The following is a 2,500-nucleotide window of genomic DNA, read 5'->3' on the forward strand; positions in this document are numbered from 1 at the left end:
GAGAGAGAGAGAGAGAGAGAGAGAGAGAGAGAGAGAGAGAGAGAGAGAGAGAGAGAGAGAGAGAGAGAGAGAGAGAGTGAGAGATAGAGAGATAGAGAGATAGAGAGATGGAGAGATGGAGAGATGGAGAGATGGAGAGATGGAGAGATGGAGAGATGGAGAGATGGAGAGATGGAGAGATGGAGGGAGGGGGACAAATTACTGTTTCTTATATGTTGTTCAAGTTTCCCTGGATGGATACAAAATATTCTTAATGACACAAAATCTGTATTGTGCTCAGATACTAAATCAAAAGTCAATACTCTTTCTGTTCAATCCTACTACAATTTCATGAGAAACACAAAAGAACATGAAAGAAATAGGAACAAAAAAGGAACTAAAGTCTACACATACTTGAAGGACTGCGTACAAACATGCAGGATAATCTTCTCAGTGCGAAGTTCAGCAGTCTCCAGCAGGATCTTTGCCGCAGTTCTGTGAACTGCACCCAAAATCGACCTGATTTTGGACTGGCTTTGGGAAGTGTCATAGTCCGACTGAGGTGTCACCACAAAAAGGCCAATGACATCCAACCCTCCCGGTAGCATGCGCACAACCTGGAAATTAGAGGTACTCATTAAACCACAATACCGATCATAATCTTTCTGTTTCGGCCCAAACACAATGTGAAATAGCAAAAGGAATTAACTAGGCATTGATAAGTACTAGGAACTCACTCCACTTTGAAGTATTAATTTATATTGATCATAATTATTTACAACCCATTAATCAACATCACAGGAAATAGAAGAACTATTCATAATTTGTCAATTTTCTCCATGTTTCATACAAGAAAACAAAATCCACTGCAAAATAGCATCCAATGAAATCTAACTGCCTTCAACATTTCAATTACCGAGGTCTTTTCAACTGTGTGAATCATCAAAACATTCCTTGGCAACATATACAGTAGTAATGTATTAATGATTTTTCTCTGCAAACACATGCTAGTCTCTACATTCATAATAAGCCAGCCAATGATAACAATAACTTATTCAATTTAACCGAGCTATCATTAACCACTTCTTTACCAAAGTTTGACTGTAAGGACCTGTGTACGTTGACTCTAAACACTAAACAGGGACCTTGAAAATTGTAAAGGTTCCTGTGTATCTACAAACATTATGATTGTTTTCAAAGTTTCTTAGCCCTTGTAATGGCTTTCATAATGCAGCAATGTGGTTTTCAGATGCAGAAAAAAATGTATTATTGGCGACACTTTATTCTCTGCCAATGGTGGCTTATAACATAAATCCTTACTGCTTTCGACTAATATCATATGTCATATTCTACTGACTCCTCTACCTCTATCAGTCACATTACATTCTTTCTACCATTCACATTTAGCTAAAAAAAAATAATTTTTAAATATCAATAATAATTTGTCTTTATAGTAAATGGATTGACAAACGTGAACTGATCAATATCTCATTATAGTGATGCATCCTGCTTAAAGCCTTGTAAGCTTCACCAGCTTTATATCAAAAACAATAAAAAAAAAAGACTTTGCATGCCAGTGGCCTTAATAGTAATGAATGACAAACACTATTCAAAATCTCATTGCAATGACAGACCCCTTTTAAATTAAATATCCCCCGAATTCACTTCCTCTCACTGTGCATAGAGCTACAACCAGTCACTCTGGGGGTGTATCTCAGTACAGAATGAAGTAAGGATAAAACGCCACCCATCATTCAGGATAACCAAGCTATGACTCAGACTGAACCAGCTGTCATTCAGGATCACTTAACTGTAATTTACAACAAACATCCTGAAAAATCTCTCTGATTTGCAATAACTCAGGCTAAGATATTTTGTTAATTCAAAATGGTCTGTCTACACTGGGATGCCTTACCTGCCTGGTGTGTTGGGCGACGATGGCATCAACAACCTTGGAGATAGACTCGGGGACTTTGGACTTGCCATGCTCCGTCTTTGGGCTGTGTGGCACTGCATCCTCCTCTTCCGAGCTGAGATCACCCTCGTCTGGTATGGGGGTTGGGGCCAGGTGAACAAGGTAGTCCCGATCTCTTGCATTCTGGGAAAGATGAAGATTGAAAACTGAACAAATATTTTACTTCTTTTCTTTCCTTTTATGGATGTACTGAACTTTGTAAGGAAGGATCTCACAGGGAAAGAGGGAGGAAGGGAAGGGGAGGAAGGGAAGGGGAGGAAGGGATGGGAAGGCAGAGAGACAAAAAGAGAGATACAACGAGAAAAAGGGGGAAGGCATTAGATACAGTGGAGAGAGAGAGAGAGAGAGAGAGAGAGAGAGAGAGAGAGAGAGAGAGAGAGAGAGAGAGAGAGAGAGAGAGAGAGAGAGAGAGAGAGAGAGAGAGAGAAAGCTTGATATGCACTAATTTCTAGCGCCCTACGCTTTAACATGATTAAGATTGGGAGAGAGATATGCCTTAAAAATACATTCATTTTAATCCTTATTTTTACTTGCATCACCAAACTA

General features: G+C 39.2%; 1 protein-coding gene across 1 annotated transcript in view; it reads right to left on the reverse strand.

The window, feature by feature from the left end:
* Positions 1–2,500, reverse strand: part of LOC125039139 (protein odr-4 homolog) — a 9,629-nt gene that overhangs the window by 6,257 nt on the left and 872 nt on the right. Inside the window, exons 2-3 of the mRNA XM_047632898.1 lie at positions 1,895–2,077; positions 394–596 (exon numbers count right to left, since the gene is read on the reverse strand). Coding sequence (XP_047488854.1) covers positions 394–596; positions 1,895–2,077 — 386 coding nt within the window. The remainder of the gene's footprint in view (positions 1–393; positions 597–1,894; positions 2,078–2,500) is intronic.

Source organism: Penaeus chinensis, chromosome 26, assembly GCF_019202785.1.
Source record: "Penaeus chinensis breed Huanghai No. 1 chromosome 26, ASM1920278v2, whole genome shotgun sequence".
Lineage (NCBI taxonomy): Eukaryota > Metazoa > Arthropoda > Malacostraca > Decapoda > Penaeidae > Penaeus > Penaeus chinensis.